This window comes from Thalassophryne amazonica, chromosome 7 (genome assembly GCF_902500255.1).
Source record: "Thalassophryne amazonica chromosome 7, fThaAma1.1, whole genome shotgun sequence".
In the NCBI taxonomy this organism is placed as follows: domain Eukaryota; kingdom Metazoa; phylum Chordata; class Actinopteri; order Batrachoidiformes; family Batrachoididae; genus Thalassophryne; species Thalassophryne amazonica.
Window position 1 is genome coordinate 11,275,956 of NC_047109.1, and position 20,587 is coordinate 11,296,542.

The 20,587-nt window shown below is 41.5% G+C and overlaps 1 protein-coding gene across 1 annotated transcript in view; it reads left to right on the plus strand.

Moving 5' to 3' along the window:
- Window positions 1-20,587, plus strand: part of LOC117513625 (vacuolar protein sorting-associated protein 13B-like) — a 1,146,044-nt gene that overhangs the window by 153,967 nt on the left and 971,490 nt on the right. Inside the window, 5 exon segments of the mRNA XM_034173849.1 lie at window positions 8,054-8,239; window positions 12,812-12,981; window positions 13,590-13,724; window positions 13,726-13,785; window positions 16,256-16,383. Coding sequence (XP_034029740.1) covers window positions 8,054-8,239; window positions 12,812-12,981; window positions 13,590-13,724; window positions 13,726-13,785; window positions 16,256-16,383 — 679 coding nt within the window.

The following is a 20,587-nucleotide window of genomic DNA, read 5'->3' on the forward strand; positions in this document are numbered from 1 at the left end:
TAGGGGATTAAAGACCTTGCCCAAGGGCCCTTAGTGATTTTCCAGTCAGGCTGGGATTTGAACCAAGGATTTTCTGGTCTCAAGCCCAACGCCTTAACCACGAGACCACCACCTCCCCTAAACCAACCATCCAGGCAGGCAACCAGTCAAATTGGTGTGAACAGTCTTAAATTTTGACCTTTTAGCCAATGGCCTTAGACCCAGTTATTGAGCTTTGAGAAATTTGATCTCACCTGGGCAAATCCAGAACCCACCTACATATGTTTGCTAAGTCTAGTGGAAATCGGAGTGAAAAAATATTGATATTTTAAGTTTTGATCCTAGTGACCTTGCACAATCATCTTGCTTTGTGTGCACCTGATCCCGTCAGATCTCAGGAGGGAAGAAGAGTAGGTCTTGATCACTTTTGCGCTGGAAGACTGCTTGGAAAGACCATGCACTCTGTGTGTGTGTGTGTGTGTGTGTGTGTGTGTGTGTGTGTGTGTGTGTGTGTGTGTGTGTGTGTGTGTGTGTGTGTGTGTGTGTGTGTGTGTGTGTGTGTGTGTGTGTGTGTGTGTGTGTGTGTGTGTGTGTGTGTGTGTGTGTGTGTGTGTGTGTGTGTGTGTGTGTCTCAATCTTTCCTTCCTTCCTTCTTTCCTTATGGAACTGGGGTTGCTTCCATAAGGGCATGAGGTTTACACAGCATGCCCTTCTGGAAGCAACCCCAGAAGGGCATGCGGATCTGCACTGGGATCAGCTGCCTGATCCCAGTGCAGATCTGTAGTTGATCTGCTGTGGTGACCTTGAGCAGCTGAAAGCAGCTAAGAGATTCATCTTTCAACACTATTTTTCTTGTTTGGATTGTTTTTTTTGTTTTGTTGTTTTTTTGTTTGTTTTTTTTGTCTGCTCTCATCTTTTTCCCAAGTTTTCTCAGCACCTCTACTTGTATGGAGATATTCATCAAACTTTATCAAGCAATTAAAATTGGAAGTTTTCATTTCTAGTTGACTTCTCAAAACGTGTATCTGACCATTCCAGGGTCCACCCAGTGTTTTTTGCTCTGCGGAGTTCTGCAGTAGTCTTGCTGGGTGTTTAATTCTGCACTTGGATGTAACTGGGGTTCATAAACGTGGCTTCTTGGCAACAAATGAGGAAACTTTCCTGCTGTGTGAAAAGTCCTTATCTCTGTTCGACTTGCTTGTTGTTTCCTCCTGCTCTCAGCTACAGATAATAATCTAAATTAAAAATGAGAAAAACATTGATAATGTCATCGTGGACTGTCAAACTCATTTTTGACAGTGGGATAAGCTTCAGTCTCGTCCTGTGGGACGTCCGTGGTTCCCCTTGCCTATTGGAATGCGTCTCTTGTGTCATTGTTTCTTTTCTCCTCGAACCAGATCTGGTGTCAAACCCAATTAGTCTCCGTTGCCACAGGACTATCATAAACTTTGAGTCAACCCAAATACTACGTGACCCAGGTCACACACTGCACTGACTTCACATGAAGTAACACTGGGGATTAAAACTTGGGAAATGGAGACACTTTTAAATTGTCTAAATCCCGACTAATTTCAACCTGCTTGTCATTCCGCTGACTTTTCTAACTGCTGCCATATGGTGAATATTAGGTCTAATCTGCTGCAGCCAAATCTCACTGAAGTGAAGAGGAAGTGGCATTGCCCAATGGCCTTTATAAATCTCCAAATTCAGTGGAAATTACACCCACGCCAACCGCTTTTACCGACCAAAAAAAAAGTTAAATTCACAGAGCCAACCTTCTGTGCATTAAGAATGTCTGCTGTGTTGGTGGAATGTAACCGGAATAAAGCGAGCTGTGACCCTTTGTCCTCTTCCTCCCTCTCTGCCATTCATCCACCCCCTTCTTTTATTTTTAATTTCTCCCGTTTTATTGCCGGGAAGCTGAGGCTTTTAAGTGGACCTCTGAAACAGCGGCCTGTGATGAATGAAGGGACAGCTGTGTGAGAGAAGTGGACATTTGGAATATTCATCATTCCAGTGGGTCACAGCTAAGTGAGCAGCATCTTGCCAATGAACAACACCGCTTGCTGCCATGTTTATTGTGTTGTGGCACAAATGAGCAGATCTCATCACTGAACAGTGTGAAATTTACTCTAAGTGTGCCTTGTCCAGCTATAGAACCGTGTGTGTGTGTGTGTGTGTGTGTGTGTGTGTGTACAGTGGGTAAAATAAGTATTGAACATGTCACCATTTTCCCCATTAAATATATTTCTAAAGGGGCTATTGACATGAAATTTTCACCAGATGTTGGTAACAACCCAAGTAATCCACACATGGAAAGAAATCAAAACATATAAGTACAGAAATTAGGTTGTGTGTTATAAGATGGAATGACATAGGAAAAAGTATTGAACAGACTTACTGAAATTTATTTAATAGTTTTTTGGGAATTACAGCTTCAAGACACCTCCTGTACGGAGAAACTATTCACATGCATTGCCCAAGTGTGATTTTGGCCCATTATTCCACACAGACCGTGTTTGAATCTTGAAGGTTCCATGGATCTTTTCTATGAACGTTGATCTTCAGTTCTTTCCATAGACTTTCTATTGGATTCAAGTGGGGTGATTGGCTGAACCATTCTAGCAGTTTTATTTTCACTCTCTGAAACCAGCTGAGATTTTTCTTGTCTTTGTCTTTGGGATCATTATCTTGCTGAAATGTCCACCCTCATTTCATTTTCATCATCCTGGTAGATGGCAGCAGATTTTTATCAAGAATGTCTCTATACATCTTTCCATTCATCATTTCTTCAATTATATGAAGTTTGTCAGTACCAGATGCTGAAAAATGGCCCCACACCATGATGTTCCCACCTCCAAATTTCACTGTTGGTATAGTGGTTTTTGGGCTGATGTGCAGTGCCATTTGACCTCCAAACATGGTGTGCATTATGACATCCAAGATTTCAATTTTGGTCTCATCTGACCAGATTATATTATCTCAGTATTTCACAGGCTTGTCTAAATGTTGTGTAGCAAACTTAAAACAAGCTTCACCATGTTCGTTCTTCAGCAGTGGAGTCTTGCGTGGTGAATTACTTATTGCTTACTTTGAAACAATTGTACCTGCTAATTCCAGGTTTTTCTGAAGCTCTCCATAAGTGGTTCTTGGCCGTTGGACAACTTCTGATAGTCTTATCACTCCACTGCCACAAATCTTGTGAGGAGCACCTGGTCGTGGCCGGTTTATGGTGAAATGATGCTCTTTCCACTGTCGGATTATGGCCTCAACAGTGCTCACTGAAACATTCAGTAGTTTGGAAATCCTTCTGTAACCAGTGCCATCAACAGCAAGGTTGCAAGAATCTTGAAAGAGCTTTTTGCATTTACCCATCATGAGATGTTTCTTGTGTGAATTGCAGTATAGAAGAAGCTCAGAAGAAGCCAACTGTTGTTAGCATGGCATATATGGTAATGTACTACTTTCCCTTTCTGAACCGGTATAACAATATTAACAAATTGTGAACTGAACATAAAGTGCAAGCGGGTACATCTATCCGTTATACTATTCCTGTGACAAGTCTCATGAGAGCCTCATGCGATCACTGAACTTTTTTGAGAGTTTGAAGACACAAAAATTGTTGCGTAACAAGCTTAATTCAACTGATTTAATCATGTTAAATCAAGACAATTTTTACAAATTTATTAAAAATAAAAACTGACACCCCTGTCAAACCGTGCCGATTTAGCCAGCATATACCGACTGCATTAAAAACACTGGCATACACAGACGTATGTCTAATAAGTTATGGGTAACTTTTTTATAAGTTAAGAGCATGTTGAAGCACGGTGATATACATCGTAATACGGTGAGTACGTAAAAATCTTTTGGGCATGCACAATATTTTTGACGCATGCCAGCGTATGTCTCATACGTCCCACATATACGAGCCATAAGTTGTAGGTACATTATGCAATTGTTTGTACACATTTCTTGTAAGTTACTCATAAGTCGAAATATGTCCATTGATGCTGTCCATTGAATGGCCGAACTACTGAAAACTGCAGTCCTCATGCAAACAGTTCAGACTGTTTCAAATATTAAAACCATTCACACATGAAGTAAATATGTCTTAATCTTACCTATTCGTTTCAGTCAGATTCATCAGCACGTTCACATGCTTGATGACATGCTTGTCAATATCTACATACTCCACCTGCCAAACAAAAGGGTTCTGCCAGCGATGCAAAGGCAAAGCAAGCCAGACTTAACTGTTCTGACACATATATCGTGCAGTACAGACTCAGGACACTCAGTGGAAATGGGGCTGTCAATATATGCTGGCTAAATTGTCAAGGAGAAATAACATATACATAAGTAGTCACAGCCTTTGCTCAGTACTTTGTTGATGCGCCTTTGGCAGCAATTACAGCCTCAATTCTTCTTGAATATGATGCCACAAGCTTGGTGCACCTTTCTTTGGGTAGTTTTGTCCATTCCTCTTTGCAGCACCTCTCAAGATTCATCAAGTTGGATGGGGAGAGTCATGCACAGACATTTTCAGATCTCTCCAGAGATGTTCAATCAAATTCAGGTCTGGGCTCTGGCTGGGCCACTCAAGGACATTCACAGAGTTGTCCTGAAGCCACTCCCTTGATATCTTGGCTGCTTGCTTAGGGTCATTGTTCTACTGAAAGATGAAGCGTCGCCCCAGACTGAAGTCAAAAGCACTCTGGAGCAGGTTTTCATCCAGGATGTCTCTGTGAATTCCTGCATTCATCTTTCCCTCAATCCTGACTAGTCTTCCAGTTCCTGCCTCTGGAAAAACATTCCCACAGCAGGATGCTACCACCACCATGCTTCACTGTTGGGATGGTGCCTGGTTTCCTCCAATCATGACACCTGGCATTCATGCCAAAGAGTTCAATCTTTGTCTCATCAGACCAGAGAATTTTGTTTCTCATGGTCTGAGAGACTTTCTGGTTCCTTTTGGCAAACTCCAGGAGGGTTGCCATGTTCCTTTTACTAAGGAGTGGCTTCCGTCTGGCCACTCCACCATACAGGCCTGATTGGTGAATTGCTGTAGAGATGGTTGTCCTTCTGGAAGGACAACCATCTCCACAGAGGAATGCTGGAGCTCTGACAGAGTGGCCATTGGGCTCTTGGTCACCTCCCTGATTAAGGCCCTTCTTCCCCCGATGGCTCAGTTTAGACAGGCCACCAACTCTAGGAAGAGTCCTGGTGGATCTGAACTTCTCTGTGTGTGTGTGTGTGTGTGTGTGTGTGTGTGTGTGTGTGTGTGTGTGTGTGTGTGTGTGTGTGTGTATATATATATATATATATATATATATATATATATATATATACATACAGTGAGGGAAAATAAGTATTTGAACACCCTGCAGTTTTGCAAGTTCTCCCACTTAGAAATCATGGAGGGGTCTGAAATTTTCATCTTAGGTGCATGTCCACTGTGAGAGACATAATCTAAAAACAAAATCTGGAAATCACAATGTATGATTTTTTAATAATAGTATGTTAGTATGCTAGTATGTTACTACTGCAAATAAGTATTTGAACACCTGTGAAAATCAATGTTAATATTTGGTACAGTAGCCTTTGTTTGCAGTTACAGAGGTCAAACGTTTCCTGTAGTTTGTCACCAGGTTTGCACACACTGCAGCAGGGATTTTGGTTCATTCTTCCATACAGATCTTCTCCAAATCTTTTAGGTTTGGAGTTTCAGCTCCCTCCAAAGATTTTCTATTGAGTTCAGATCTGGAGACTGGCCAGGCCACTCCAGGACCTTGAAATGCTTCTTACGGAGCCCCTCCTTAGTTGCCCTGGCTGTGTGTTTGGGGTCATTGTCATGCTGGAAGACCCAGCCATGACCCATCTTCAGTGCTCTTAATGAGGGAAGGAGGTTGTTTGCCAAAATCTCGCAATACATGACCCCATCCATCCTTCCTTCAATATGGTGCAGTCATCCTGTCCCCTTTGCAGAGGAGCACCCCCAGAGTATGATGTTTCCACCCCCATACTTCACGGTTGGGATGGTTTTCTTGGGGTTGTTCTCATCCTCTAAACATGGTAAGTGGAGTTGATTCCTATTTTGGTCTCATCTGACCACATGACCTTCTCCCATGTCTCCCCTGGATCATCTACATGGTCACTGGTGAACCTCAAATGGGCCTGGACATGTGCTGGCTTGAGCAGGGGGACCTTGCTGCCCTGCAGGATTTTAAACCATGACAGCATCATGTGTTACTCATGTAATCATTGTGACTGTGGTCCCAGCTCTCTTCAGGTCATTGACCAGATCCTCCTATGTAGTTCTGAGCTTTCTCAGAATCATCCTTACCCCACAAAGTGAGATCCCAGACCGAGGGAGACTGACAGTCATTTTGTGTTTCTTCCACTTTCTAATAAATAATCATAACAGTTGTTGTCTTCTACTAAGCTGCTTGCCTGTTGTCCTGTAGTCCATCCCAGCCTTGTGCAGGTCTACAGTTTTGTCCCTGGTGTCCTTAGACAGCTCTTTGGTCTTGGCTATGGTGGACAGGTTGGAGTGTGATTGACTGAGTGTGTGAACAGGTGTCTTTTATACAGGTAACAAGTTCAAACAGGTGCAATTAAAACAGGTAAAGAATGCAGAATAAGAGGGCTTCTTAAAGAAAAATTAACAGGTCTGTGTGAGCCAGAATTCTTGCTGGTTGGTAGGGGGTCAAATACTTATTTGCAGCAGTAACATACAAATAAATTATTAAAAAAATCATACATTGTAATTTCCGGACTTTTTTTTTTTTTTTAGATTATGTCTCTCACAGTGGACGTGCACCTAAGATGAAAATTTCAGACCCCTCCATGATTTCTAAGTGGGAGAACTTGCAAAATCGCAGGGTGTTCAAATACTTATTTTCCTTACTGTGTGTGTGTGTGTGTGTGTGTATATATATATATATATATATATATATATATATATATATATATATATATATATATATATATATGAGGTCTGTTAGAAAAGTATCGGACCTTTTTATTTTTTGCAAAAACCTGATGGATTTGAATCACGTGTGCTTGCGTGAGCAAACCTTGAACCTTCGTGCTTATGCGTGAACTTTTTTCATGCCTGTCAATTGCATCATTTGCTGGTAATCAGCCTTTGTGTGAGGACATGTGTTGTGCGCTCGGCGGATTTTCATTTCAAGGAAAAAGACGGAACGACTGGAACAGCACCGCATCAAATTTCGCCAGAAATTGGGCGACCGCCAGGTAGAAACCATTCGGAAGATTCAGACGGCTTTTGGTGACGATCCTATGGGCATCACACAGATTAAGTAGCAGTACAACCGGTTTAAAGACGTCCGCACAACGGTGGAGAGCGAGCCACACTCCGGTCGACCATCAACATGCTGAAATGACCAGGTCATTTCTAAAGTGAACGCTGTGGTGATGTGGGACCGTCGTGTGACTATCCGAGAAATTGCGGAAGAGGTGGACATCAGCACTTTTTCGGCACATTCCACTGTGACAGAAGATTTGGCCATGAAAAGAGTGGCTGTGAAATTCATGCTGCTTCTGACGGCGGAGCAAAAGCGCCTCTGTGTTGAAGTCTCACAGGACATGCTGTGACATGCCCACCTCTTCCACAATTTCTCAGATAGTCACACGACTGAAAAGTCACCGAAAGTCGTCTGAATCATCCGAATGGTTTCCACCTGGCTGTTGCCCAGTTTCTGGCAAAATTTGATGTGGCGCTGCACCAGTCGTTCCGTCTTTTTCCTTGAAATGAAAATCCGCTGAGCGCACTACACGTCCTCACACAAAGGCTGCTTACCAGCAAATGATGCAATTGACATGCGTGAAAAAGTTCACGCATGCGCACAAAGTTTCAAGCATACGTGATTCAAATCCATCAGGTTTTTGCAAAAAATAAAAAGGTCTGATACTAACAGACCTCGTGTATATATATATATATATATATATATATATACACACACACACACAGAAACTCATACCATAATCTCCAATGCCATGAGACTTCATACTGTGTGGTTACTGTGCTGTGTCTGTGTTATCTTGTGTGAAGGATCACAGGATTTCTCGACAGCGAGCATGGAGGAAGTGTCGCCCCCTGTCCAAGAGACATCTGTCAAGCGGCTGGTGGTGGGACCTCTGGACATCCGGCTGCACAGCAGTGCCATCCACCGCATCCTGAAGATGGTAACCTGTGCTATGGATCACGAGTATGAACCGTACTGCAAGCTACAGCGAGGTCAGACGTCACCCAAGACCTGAAAACATATTTTCACACTGTTAAAAGAAATAGGAATTCAATGAATGGTTTTCTTTTTCATCTTCTCTTTCATACTCATTTCTTTCCTTTGTTCTCTCCTCTTCTCATTCTCTTCCCATGTATTGTCATTGTCTTTCCCTTTTCTACTCTACTTCTACTCCCTGTTAAATTGTCACCACAGGAAGCACATATGGTCCCAATCAAAATAGTGTCAACTCGATCTGGCTGAGCAACACTAATAGAGTTAATTTACATGACAGTCCAATGATTTTAGTTATATGAAGTTGATTAACACTTCTTTTTGTTCCGTGTGCATTAACAGCAGTCTATACTCAAATACAAAATACTTTTGTATTTGTTTTTATCTTCTGCTTTTCTTCTTTCTAATGTTAACTTCCTACCCTTTTTCATTTTCTTTTTTCTGTTCATTTCTCCTCATTTAGCTTCTTCCCTCCCATCTTCACCTCCAGTAACTTTCTCCAGTATTCCTTGTCCTCCTTATTCTTCCTTATTGCATCTCTTTTTCAGGTTTACTTTCTTGTTGCCTTCTTTTCATTTGTCTGCTGTTCTTTTCTTTATTCCCTTTATTTTTCTCTGTGCATATTCTTGTTTCCCCTTTTTTTACCTTCTGTTCTTGGTGTTTTTTCTCTTGTTTCATTTTTTTTTTTTTTGTAATTTCTCTTTTCATTATTCTTATTTTTATTTTATTTTTATTCTAATTTATCTTATTTTTTTCTTTTCAGATCTTGACAATTTGTCTTTTGCCTATTTTGCCCTTTTTGCATTCTTCCATATCCTGGTTTCTTTTCTTTTTTCCTCTTCCTTTTCTTCTCTCTCTCTCCTCTTCCATGTCTACGCTCTCTCCTGTGTCACACTGTTCTTCTGCCGAGCGCCGTGAACACATTTTATCTTGCTCTAAAGCGTTTGTCTCTGAACAGAAACTGCAGCAGTTTGCACTTTACAGTATCCTCATCACGTTGTTATTTCCTTGCACAACCCGTCTTTCAACACGCAGCTGTACATAAAAGCAGCAGCCTTTTGGACCACTTGAGGGAGGTTAAGCCAAACACCTTTTGTTAGCGATTGGCCCTGCGATGCTTTTGATGAGCTCATCCTCGGCTTGTTATGAAAGAATGTGGAATGTGTGTCTGTGTGTAATATCTGTTGCAATAACTCTCACTTTTGGAAAATGATAACATCAGCAGGTTTCATTTGTCTCAGCATCTGCGATGTATAATAGATAATGGTGTAATTATTTCTGGAGCTTTAGAGTGAAGCCGCACAGGTCAGTTTGTTCCTTCCTGTTCTTCCTGATTCTATATGTGTCTGTACTCTTTGGCATAAGCTGGAGAAAGGTCACCGCCATTAAAGACGTGGAGGGGATTGAGAAACTGAGAGGAGATAAAAAAAAAGGGAATTTTTTTTTCACCAGTTTAGCTTTGGAGATGGAGTGATAAAATAACACATCTTATGTATTTTCATATATCAAGTCCTTTCTTTTCCTGTAAGACACAATACTACTCTGGTTTCTCATTTTTCCCCCGTGTTAAAATAACACAAGCATGTGTTCCTTGGTAATGAGTGCAATCGTTAAAACACATCATATAATTTATGTAGCTCTCCGATCTTGTGTTAAAACAGAGACAATAGATGAGCACAAAATCAACACTGTTAAGAGATATTTGTCCTCAGTTGTGTTAAATGTTGGCTTCAAATACATAAAGACATAATTAATATCATGTGTTTCATGACACCAAGGAGTTACTGTTATACTGCCGAAGCAAAATTATCGCAATATTTAATGTGGTTTATTGTGCGGACAGTCAATATGACACAATGCAAAGCGCCCAATCGTGCTCACTAAAGGTTTGCTTCAGAGATACAGTGTTAATACCAAGAAATTGGGCTTAGTTTTACAGATAACGTCGGGTCAGATCACCACATCCACGCTTTAGGTTCTGGATGACAACCACCCAAGCAGACAGTTGGTCTCGCCCTACCTCTTGAAAGTAAAAGAATCTGACTTTCTCAGGTGAACATGCATGTCTTTGATATGTCCTCCTCAACCTAATGTGGTAGAAATGCCAGAGATAAAAGTTGGGAGGAAATAGCTGCTGTTCTGCAGTTGCGCTCGTCTTTCACGCCACCTGTGTCCGTATATGCTGGCTCCTCTCTTGATATTTTTGCACACAGAATGGCACAGATTAAGACAGCAGGCTTCTCTTTGGCATTGTCTGAAATAGCAACTCTGTTCTATGTTTGGTGGTGTGACGTGTTTATTTCACACGTACAGTGTGAGCAGGCAAGTCCCAGCTGACCGTCCGACTGCTGAGTGCGAGCACGTCTTGTGAGAGTTGGCTTTATGTTGCATGCAATGTACTCGTACAGTTAGAGTTGGAATTGAACACAAACATTGTGAAAATTGCACAGTGTATGACTGGCTTTAGCTTCATGAGGCTGATGAGTGATTGCTGGGAGAGAAGTAAAGGTCAGGAGTTTGCAGCCGTGACTGTTTTGCCATTAATATTGACCTCCTGTCTTCTAATCAGTCTGATTCACCCCTCACCACGAGGCCGGTGCGAAGGACTTTCCTCCCTAAAAACAAGCTGTAAATGTGTAGCCAAATGGGCTGTTATCTCTGTGTTTCATAATGTCCTTCCTCAGCAAATTACCTTTTAGGAGTAGTTTCACATTTGGAACAGGAATACATGCTGCGGTTGCACCATAATTACCGTTCATATGTTTGAGCGTGTGTGCTGACGTGGATGCTCTGTCTCTTGAATTCATTTTACAAAGCTTATTAGTGTACTTATTTTGACTATCCTGCTGTGGAAGATATTAAGTATGTGGTAAATTGGGGAAGAGCCAGGACGTTTTATTGTAATAATAATTTGCATCATTAGAGAGATGACTATTTGATTAATGGATAAAAAAATTAAAAAAATTGTGAAAGTGTTGGGTTTAGCTTGAAATAGATTTGATAGGAAACTACCCTGCTACATTATTAAAGTGTGTGTGTGTGTGTGTGTGTGTGTGTGTGTGTGTGTGTGTGTGTGTGTGTGTGTGTGTGTGTGTGTGTGTGTGTGTGTGTGTGTGTGTGTGTGTGTGTGTGTTGTGTGTGTGTGTGTTGGCCCACATGATGTTTTACATATTTTTTGGTGTCCACCACCATGATATATACAGACAGGTAAAAAGAAATTCATGATACTCCATGAAGAGGCAGAACCATGAAAAGTTTAACGCTATTGATTGTTGTTAATGTAAGAATTTATTAACCATGTTATAAAATGGATTTTCAGGAAAGTTGCTGAGAAGGTTGTTTGTGTCTTTGAATAGATTCCATTGTATATTGGTTTGATCCCAACAAGAAGGCAAGAAACTTAAAAAAAGAAACAAATAATAATTATGTGCACTTTAGTGAGTGCTATTGTAGTTTCTGCATACGTTTTATTTATGTTAAGTATACATACATGCCATGTGGGTTGCGGAGGGGCTTTTTTTTATGCCCTGAATGTTGACGTGGATACGGACTTGAGGCCTGGCATGTGATTAGATTGGACATGGCAGTACCAGATGAAACTGATGTAAACTGTGGCTCAAGGCCAGAGAGCAAAACAACATTGGGATCAGTTTCTGAGCCCACCTTGGAGGTAGGAATATAGTCCAACAGAACCTTTACTGAACTGAAACAAGCCCATATCCTGGGACCAGAGCCAGGAGCTTTTAGTAATAGCGGGCTCAGGTTTGGGTCTGCCTCAGACCCTTGATATGGTTTAGTTGTTCTGTGTGCCGGTCCAATCCTTCTCTGACTGCTGACCTTGCTAGCCTCAATTCCTTGTTGAATCGGTTGACTAGACAGCCTGGTGTTCCTGGTTATTGATTGAATGACTGATTATTTATTTATTTTTTATATGACTTTAAAAGCAAAGGAACTGGGGCTATTGGAGGTCCCAGTCCTTCCAGACCCTTGATTTAGTTTGTGCATAAGGTGATTTTTTTTTTCTTTTTCTTTTAACCAAAAAGATCACATTTGTTGATTTATTTGTAAAGAGCTAAGGACGTCCTCTCACAAGAAAACTTAATCTTATTTGTCTGTAAAACAAAGCATGTCCACCTGCATCTCATCCATCACCACATCCCTAAACATCTTTGACCTTCTTCTTGTACTTGTACCTAGTGACTCCAGCCTCAGCTTCTTTCTTCCGATATACCCTGCATCACTCGTCTGCGCGTGCCCGAACCATGTGGATCTCACATTTTTCACTTCCTTTCAATCTTAATTCATAATCCTTTCCACACTCAATACTCCCAAGGAAAATCATAGCATCTCCAGCTCCGCCCCCTCTGTTTTTTTCTCATGCCGCCACATCTTAGCCAAACATCATCGCTGGTCTAACGGCCATCGCACAAGCTTTCCTTTTCACTTTTTCAGAGATCGCTCCTCCCACTCTCCTCCACCTACTCCATCCTGTCTGCACTCTCTCTTCTTCTCCGTTGCTTTTGAACAGTGACCCCATGTTGGTTCCCTGCACTCTTGTCACTTCATTGTAGAAATGGTCGAAGAGATCCGTGGTCCAGCCACTCCAGATGAGATAGCGAGGTTGGAAGAATTCATCCCTACCAACCTCAGCTGTCCTCACTCGCTCCAAGTGTCAGTCACTGTGTCTATGGCTGAGTTCAACCTCCTTCACACACTGATGCCCATCATCATGAGGCACAAGGTAGTGTCCAGCTGAGCTTGGAAATAGATGTGTGTTGATAGAATAATTTAAATGAGTACTGTTTGATCAAAATTATGTGTAATTGGTCACGCCATCCTCTATAGTTTTCTGTCCTGATTCTGCTTTATTTTTTGAAAACCTCTGTAGAAGCTCTATTCATATGTATCATTGGGGATTCCAGTAGGATGCTGTTAGGAGCTTGTGCTGCTCAGCTGTAGGACCAAACCATTGTGTCTCCACCCCAGTTCAACAATCCGTAGTCCAGTCCTTTGGCTGTATGTTCAAATAATGAGACATCAAGATCTTCTTTTGATATTTCTTTCTTTTTGACAACGTTTGCTGCATTTAATACAAGCTAAAAGAGCAACCAGCACCACAGCATTGCTGTTGATACTGCACACAGATTTTCGGGTAGTCCGTTGAAGTATGTGGAAATACTCATATTTCATTGAATCAAAGTTCATAGTGAGAGTTGTTTCTCTTAAATTGTACCTGTGTTTCACCACCATATGATTAGTCATTGGTTCTTATTACCTGTAGTTCATGAGCAATGCTTCTTAGTTTAAACCATTTTTCCCAGGTGTATATTTTTGTCTTGGTTGTTCCAGGCTGCATCAGTACTGGTGCAAGTACCAGTGTTTCAGCCAGTGCGTCCTCGTGCCTGCTGTGCAGTTCCATGTGGACAGGGTGATTTTGAACACTCCGTGCCCATGTATGCAACAGAGTTGCTCAGCATGGTCAGCAAGCCTGAACCAGCCTTCAGACAATCTGCTACACCACTGCTATTCACACCTTTACCTCAAGGTAAGAAGACAGTATTCCCCTTTTTAAGCCAGAAAACATCCTAAACTAAAAATTTTATACACAGAAGGAGAATGGAATATGCAGGTTGTCGTTGGTATTCAGGTATTAGACTGCCCGGCATCTTGGCTGTCGCACCTCCTCTGGTGCACTTGCGATCAGCCGCAGAGTCTTCACCTTTCACGGATGTTTCGCACCCTACCCAGTACATTTCCGGGTGGGGGCACTGACTTTCTAGGGACGTCTCCCTGCCACTCCCTGCAGCTGACCCAGTAAGTTCTATGCCGGTCCCTGATGCACCAGCCTTTGAAGCAGAGGAGAGTCTATGACTCCCCCTGGATGAGACACCAGTCCAGGGCAAATTACTTTCCCCAGTCAAGGCTGGTACCCATTTATAGATGGGTGGACTAGGACAGTGCAGATAAAGTGTCTTCCACAAGGACACAGACAGACAGGCTGAAGGACACATGAGGAATCAAATGGGTCTACATATTAGTCATCTAAGTCCTCATCCGCAAAGCCGTCTGCTCTGCTTGAAAACAAAGCATATAGGAAATCTGACACACCTGATCATTGCAAAGTGATGATTAGAATATTGTCTTAGTATAAGTTAAAAGCTGTATTACCATTTCACACTGTATTTCATATTGAAGTATTTGTTGTATTTGTCCAAAAACGCATCATGAAGACAAAAAACTAACAAACATGCATACAGTAACCATGCACATACTGCATCCACACACTACTCTATGCAAATAGAGTATTTATATTCAAATATTACAATGATATTCAGTTTGTTATTGTCTTCATAGTTTGTCATTACTTAGTAATATTGGATCCAAAATAACTGAAGTTTAATCATTCTCGGGGGGAGTGATGGCCTGAATGTTAAACAAGTGGCCTTGTGACCTTGAATTTGTTGCAACATTGGTGTGGTCTTGTAATTCTTTCACCGTGAAACAGTTTAATTTAGTTATCCCCCCACTCATTTTTCCTTACAATTTTGGTGTCCCCATCTTTGCAATGACTTTGTCCAAGTTTGTGCAATTATTGGCACACAATACTGGACACGTTCATTATTTAAATGCAGGAGAGGCCAGCACCATATCATGTTTTCTCAAAATGCTAGTACACATTGACCACGCTGTGGTCGATTTAGTCACAGCGTATCAGTATGTCTACAGATGATTTTTCTTCCACTTTGCTGCTTGTTTTGTTTTGTTTGTTTGTTTGTTTGTTTGTTTAGCTTTCCCAGACTTATTATTTGCTCGTAGGTCTGGTGTGGCTTCAGAGTCCCTAATGGAGGCTTTTAATAATTTAGCTCATTCTGTTTTTAGGAATTCTGGATAAGAGACCTGGTGTAACCTCTGGTAGCTCGGTCTGGCCTGGTATGGCCCGATGTGTTTTTCTAAGGCAGGATGTTTGCTGGATGTCATGCTGGTAGTTCTTATCACAGGGTCACTGCAGGGTTAACGCTCACCTAGTCAGTGGCCAAGGCTTATTCTGACCAGTCGGCCAATCAGCATCTGCTGAGGCACTAATGCTACCTCTGGATTTTTGGTGGTGGGATCATGGCAGGGTGGAGGTCATTCTGCTCACAGTTCACCCCCTTTCAGGAAGTGATTTGAAATGGGCATAAACGCAAGCTTATCTGAGAGTCTGCGTTTTATTGACACCGGCTGTCAGCACTAACACATCCTGAGTGTAACGCTCCGTCGCTGGTGCACTTGTCTGCGGCGCAGCTAGTCAAGGACACTCCTGTCCAGCATCATGCACTTATCTTGTTGTTTAGTTTGTGGTTTTTAAGCGCATGTGTTCAGACTGACGTAAATGCAGCTGCTGAAAACAGAACCGAACCGAAGTTTTAGTCTCCTATAGTCGGCCGCAAAGAAAGTGGAATTTGTGAAATGTCTGTGCCTGTATCTGATAACTGTGAAATGCAGCTGGACGCTGGCCTGTGTACTGCGCACTATTACAACTGTAGGTCATTTGTTTTCTTTCCTCTGCCAAGGAAGGTTTTTTTAAAGTCATTTGTTTGTTTTGTTGGATTTAACTGAAAGAAAATAAAACGAGGGGAAAAAAAGTCCTTAGTCCAGCTAGAATGCGCTCAACTCCCTCATAAGTTGTCATTCAATCAAACTGCAGTCATGTTGCTCTTTCAGACAAATCAACAACTGTAAAAGACAAATCAAAGCAAATTGAATCTTCTTGAGCATTCAGTATGTTTCTTACGGTATTTCAAGCTGTTTGAATGACTGACAGCTGTTTGTACAGTAAAGAAATTATCTTTCCAATTTATCAGACGGGACATTTATCAATGCTGGACTTTTCATGTTACTTTTTGACATAATTATTGACTTTTTAAAAGATATTGTTCCTGTGCATCCAAGAAATAGTTTGAACTGTCATCCAGAATATTTTCTCCACGTCTTTCCTTCTCCATCTCTTCCTGTGTTTCTCTCTTTGTTTCCAGGTCTTTGGGTTTCAGGCGGGCTTGACAAGCCAGGAGAGTTCAGGAGGCTTCCGGCCTCTCATTCCCATCATCCCCTCCTTCAGTACTGCTCTCTACGGAAAACTGATGCAGCAGATCCCTGCCTACTGGTGAGTGAGCGCGTCAGTTTGAGTGGGCATGAAAGTGGATTGTGTAAGTCCCTTCGGCTGCTCCCTTGTTTGCACTTGTTGCCACAGCAAGTGGCCGGATGCCCTTCCTGACGCAACTCCAGATTACATGGAGACATGTGGCAGGGGTGTGATTTGAACCCGGAACCTTTGAACTGAAACCAATCAATCAATCAATCAATCAGCATTTATTTATAGAGCCCTTTACAACACCGAAGGTGACCAAAGTGCTTCACAATAAAACAAAAACAATTTAAAATGTATAAGACAATTAAAACAATACATAAATGCTCACAACTAAAAGAGGAAAATATATTCAGGTAAAGTGTCACTGTGCTACTGCGTGTTGAAAGCCAGTCTGAAAAGATGAGTTTTAAGCCTAGATTTAAAGAGGCCAAAGTCAGTGATAGTGCGCATGTCGGGGGGCAGTTTGTTCCAGAGTCTGGGCCCCGCGACTAAAAAAGCCCGATCACGCCATTGTTTATATTTCACTCGAGGGACGTCCAGCAAGAGCTGATCTGAGGACCTCAAGGCTCTGGTCGAGCTCCGAACCTTCAGGAGCTCGGACAAGTACAGAGGGCAAGGCCAGTGAGGGCTTTAAAAACAAGAAGCAAAATTTTAAAATCAACTCTAAAGTAAACTGGAAGCCAATGCAATGAAGAAAGGACTGGGTGATGTGCTGACGTTACGTACGTTTGTTAAAAAACGGGTAGCAGCGTTTTGTACCAGCTGGAGGCGAGATTCATACAGGACCGAGGACTCCAACATAAAGTGCGTACAGTAGTCGATCCTTGAACTAATAAGAGTGTGAATTAACCACTTGGCCACCACCCCTGCCTATGAAAGAGGGATTATGTACTGTTCAAATCAGTAAATTAGTTGAAAACAGAGAAACCACTATAGACTCACTGAATCAGTGGATGGTTTTGAACCCAACGTGGCTATAAAACGTAAGTACAGTGACTTCAAATCCATCCACTGTGACCTCCCATCTACAGCGAACAACGCTATCACTGATTACCTGTTAAAAATGAAAACCTACATAACACAGAAAAGACATGCTAAACATCAGGATGCCCAGGTTCAGTCTATGATACCGGGATCAAGTCCTGTCAGAGCCTGTGCAGCATCGAGATGTATGTGTAATGTTTTCATGTAGCCCAGCTCGATATTTTCATCAGCTTCGTATTAGCTTGATGTTGTTCTGTATGAAGACGGAAAATATGGATTTCCCCAATATGAAATTCAGGTCAACTATAATTTCATTTAATAAATTAAATAATTTAATATTTAATAAAAAAAATTTAATTAGAAACAATACATATATATTATAAAGTGTGACCAGACCTGCTTTGTGTGGGGTGGAAAATATGCCCAAATATTACAATAGAAATGTTTACCTTAATTTTAACAAACCTGCAGATGGACAGAAGCTCTGAACGTTATGGTGCACAAGCAATTTTTAAAGTTCAGTTGTTTGTGTGTATGTGTGTCTGTGTGTGTGTGTGTGTGTGTGTGCGCGCGTGTGTGTGTGCGTGAGTGTGTGTGCGTGCGCGCGTGTGTGTGTGTGCATGTGCGCGCGTGTGATTGTGCGCGTGTGATTGTGCGCGCGTGTGTGTGTGTGTGCGTGAGTGTGTGTGTGCGCACTCACTGCTGCTGTGTATAACATTGGGAAATTTCCACAAACTTAAACAAAGTCTAGACAATCTAAGTCATGAATTGTTATAATTCCTGCTTAATGCTGTTGGTTAGATGTGCAAGTGAGGATGAAAACTGATGTGGGCGACATTTAAATGTTGGAACTTTAAACCTGTCAGTGCCCTGAGCTCAGTGAAAAGTGACTTTTGTGCAGTTATTACTTGGGGATGCAAACTTTCTCAGAACTGCTGACACATGTTGGAGAAATATTTCTCTCAGTCGCTCTCTCTTATTAGGTTTTCACCTGTGAACTTTTAGGATTCAGACAGACACACACACACACACACACACACACACACACACACACACACACACACACACACACACACACACACACACACACACACACACACACACACACACACACACACACACACACACACACACCCACCCTGTGCCCTTTCTCTCACACCTTATGGTCAGTGCGCCTGTTAAAGCAGGAAAATCTGTGCAAAAGCACCATCTTGGGAATCGATTTCCTCCCATTAGTTTAGATTTAAACATGTCAAAGCCCCGCAGATGGTTTTGACTTTTTCCTGACTTCTTCTCCAGGCTAACATTGTATCTACTGTACAGGGGTTAACTGGTCACACACAGAACCACAAGGGCTTCTTTCAGAGCGCAGAGGGTGTGTTTGGTGGGGGGTTAAAGCTGGTTCCCTGTGTTCTCTGCTCCCAATAAGAAACTGCAAGTTGCTGCGTGTTTGATCTCCAAGCTCCCCTGTTTCTGGCGTGCCGACCTCAAATAGTGGATTCAGATGTCAACCGGATGTTATTTTTCTTTGTGACAATCGCTGGATGTTTCTCATCGCCAGGGTCCTCCATATCATGCCCTCTTGTGGTTTTGCTTTCATGCTGGGCCCGCTGTAAGACACCCGTGTTATTCTTAGAACACAACACGTCTGTGAAGCAACACTTGCTGCACCAGTCTTTTGATTATTTTTTTCTATTCATTGATCAATCTAACAGTTTATTTTCTTTTAAGATTACTGACTAGTTTCTGATTAGTTGGTTTGGCTAATTTACCAATAAATCATAACCGCAAATTTGAATAACCTTGCATTCAGATATTTTGTCATCTCAACATAAAGTGTGTATGGTGCTAAAAAAGGCATTCATGAAATAAAAAAAAAAGGAAAGAAAATCTTGCACACAACTTCGACTCTACCTGAAACCAAAAAGATAAAGTAAAAAATTCAAATGAAAATAAAATCCTGACACATTTCATATGGCTGTAACTTATTTTCACTATCAGTTAATGTGTTTATTATTTTCCAGATGAATCCATTAGTTTTTTGGTCCATAAAATGGTAAAAAAAAAAAAATAGTTCAGTGTTCCTCAAAATCCAAGATGATGTCCTCAAATGTCTAGTATTATTCACAACCCAAAATATACTCAGTTTAAAGTCGGAGAGGCGCAAAGAAACCAGAAAATATTCTCATTTAAGAAACTGAAGTTAGACAAGTTGGACATAAAACTGAACATGAATAATAAATTGCTAAAATAGATGGTGATTAATTTAATAACGGATTCATTGGATTCATTGTTGGAGCTCTATTTGAATTTATGTTCTACTAGGTGATGGCACTGCAGCCACATTAAATCTGGAGGCCTGAGCATGAATACTTCAACTTCACTTTACCTTCCTCATTTTAAGTTGTAGCTCGATGTTTCCAGCTCATATACACTTGTCTGTTTGTGTCACTGTCGGCTTCGTTCCTGTACACTAACTGGTCATTTCAGGCTTTTGCTGACTCGTGTTTGACCTTGATGTTCTATGTTTGACATGTGATTGTCCTGTGTGCAGCTAGTTAGAATCTGATTAACGCAAACTGACAAACGTGCTGGCTGGACAGAGCGTATGTTGTGTAGTCAACGAGGGGTAAAATATAGGTGTTGAACTGATAAGTGAGAGGTTTTCTAGCGAGGATATGATTCAGAGCGCACAAAATGTTCTTGATTTTTTTGTTTCCAATTTCATTTCATGGAGGAATGATGTGTGAAGCGTATACATATGTCCTGAACCTGTGGGAGACGACTGATACTATGCCTTGAGAACAGGTTTCAACTTCAGATTAGATTTTTGCTGGTATGTGGTGCCATCACTTTCTGCTGCTACATGGTAATTACTATCAGACAACACACACGTATGAAGCAGACAGATGACAGCTGAATGTCATACTGCTGATTTAAAAACACAACGCGAGAATGAGAAAAGCAGATCAAAATTATATGAGGCGCTCTGAAAACATGACTCTTGTTCAAAATACAGACTTGCATTATACAATGTTGCTCTTTTAACATTAGCCACCACAGAAATGACCCATCCTATTTTCACATTTATCCAGCTTTGGTGGTGTTATTGGGTCAGGAATTGTCAGAACTATGGGCCAGTTTTTCACCTTAGTCACACGATCTTTTATTCACACCTATGTAACACTACAAACAAATGCTACCAGAGGAGGCACATCTCATGCCAAGTGTGAAA